The 370-nt window shown below is 60.0% G+C and overlaps 1 protein-coding gene across 1 annotated transcript in view; it reads left to right on the top strand.

Annotated features, from left to right (window-relative positions):
• EMH_0024960 (uncharacterized protein) overlaps positions 1–370 on the top strand; it is a gene marked incomplete at both ends in the record, with an annotated part of 12,942 nt that overhangs the window by 9,051 nt on the left and 3,521 nt on the right. Inside the window, one exon of the mRNA XM_013502377.1 lies at positions 3–363. Coding sequence (XP_013357831.1) covers positions 3–363 — 361 coding nt within the window. The remainder of the gene's footprint in view (positions 1–2; positions 364–370) is intronic.

Raw genomic sequence — 370 nt, 5'->3', positions numbered from 1 at the left:
GAGCTGGCGAGGCCCCACATGTTTGCTGCTGCTGCTGCTGCCCTGCGTGCTGCGGCTGCCTCTGACGACAACAGCAGCAGCAGCAGCAGCAACAGCAGCAGCAACAGCAACAGCAGCAGCAGCAACAGCGTTTACTTCTCTAGCATGTATCAGGATGCGTATAATCCTTCAGCAGCAGCAGCAGCAGCACCAGCACCAACAGCTGCTGCTGCTGCTGCTCCTACTACTGCAGCAGCACCAGCAGCAGCAGCAGCAGCAGCTGCTGCTGCTGCTGCTGCTGCTGCCTGCTGGATGCCGCTGTTTGGGGTGTATGTACACCCCACCTACGGGGGGCTGCAGGGAGCAGCAGCATTTGCTGCTAAGGTATAGC

This window comes from Eimeria mitis, genomic scaffold (genome assembly GCF_000499745.2).
Source record: "Eimeria mitis Houghton genomic scaffold, Emh_scaff900, whole genome shotgun sequence".
NCBI classification, from domain to species: Eukaryota; Apicomplexa; class Conoidasida; order Eucoccidiorida; family Eimeriidae; genus Eimeria; species Eimeria mitis.
The sequence above is the reverse complement of the archived record's forward strand: the minus strand, read 5'-3'. Positions and strand labels throughout refer to the sequence as shown.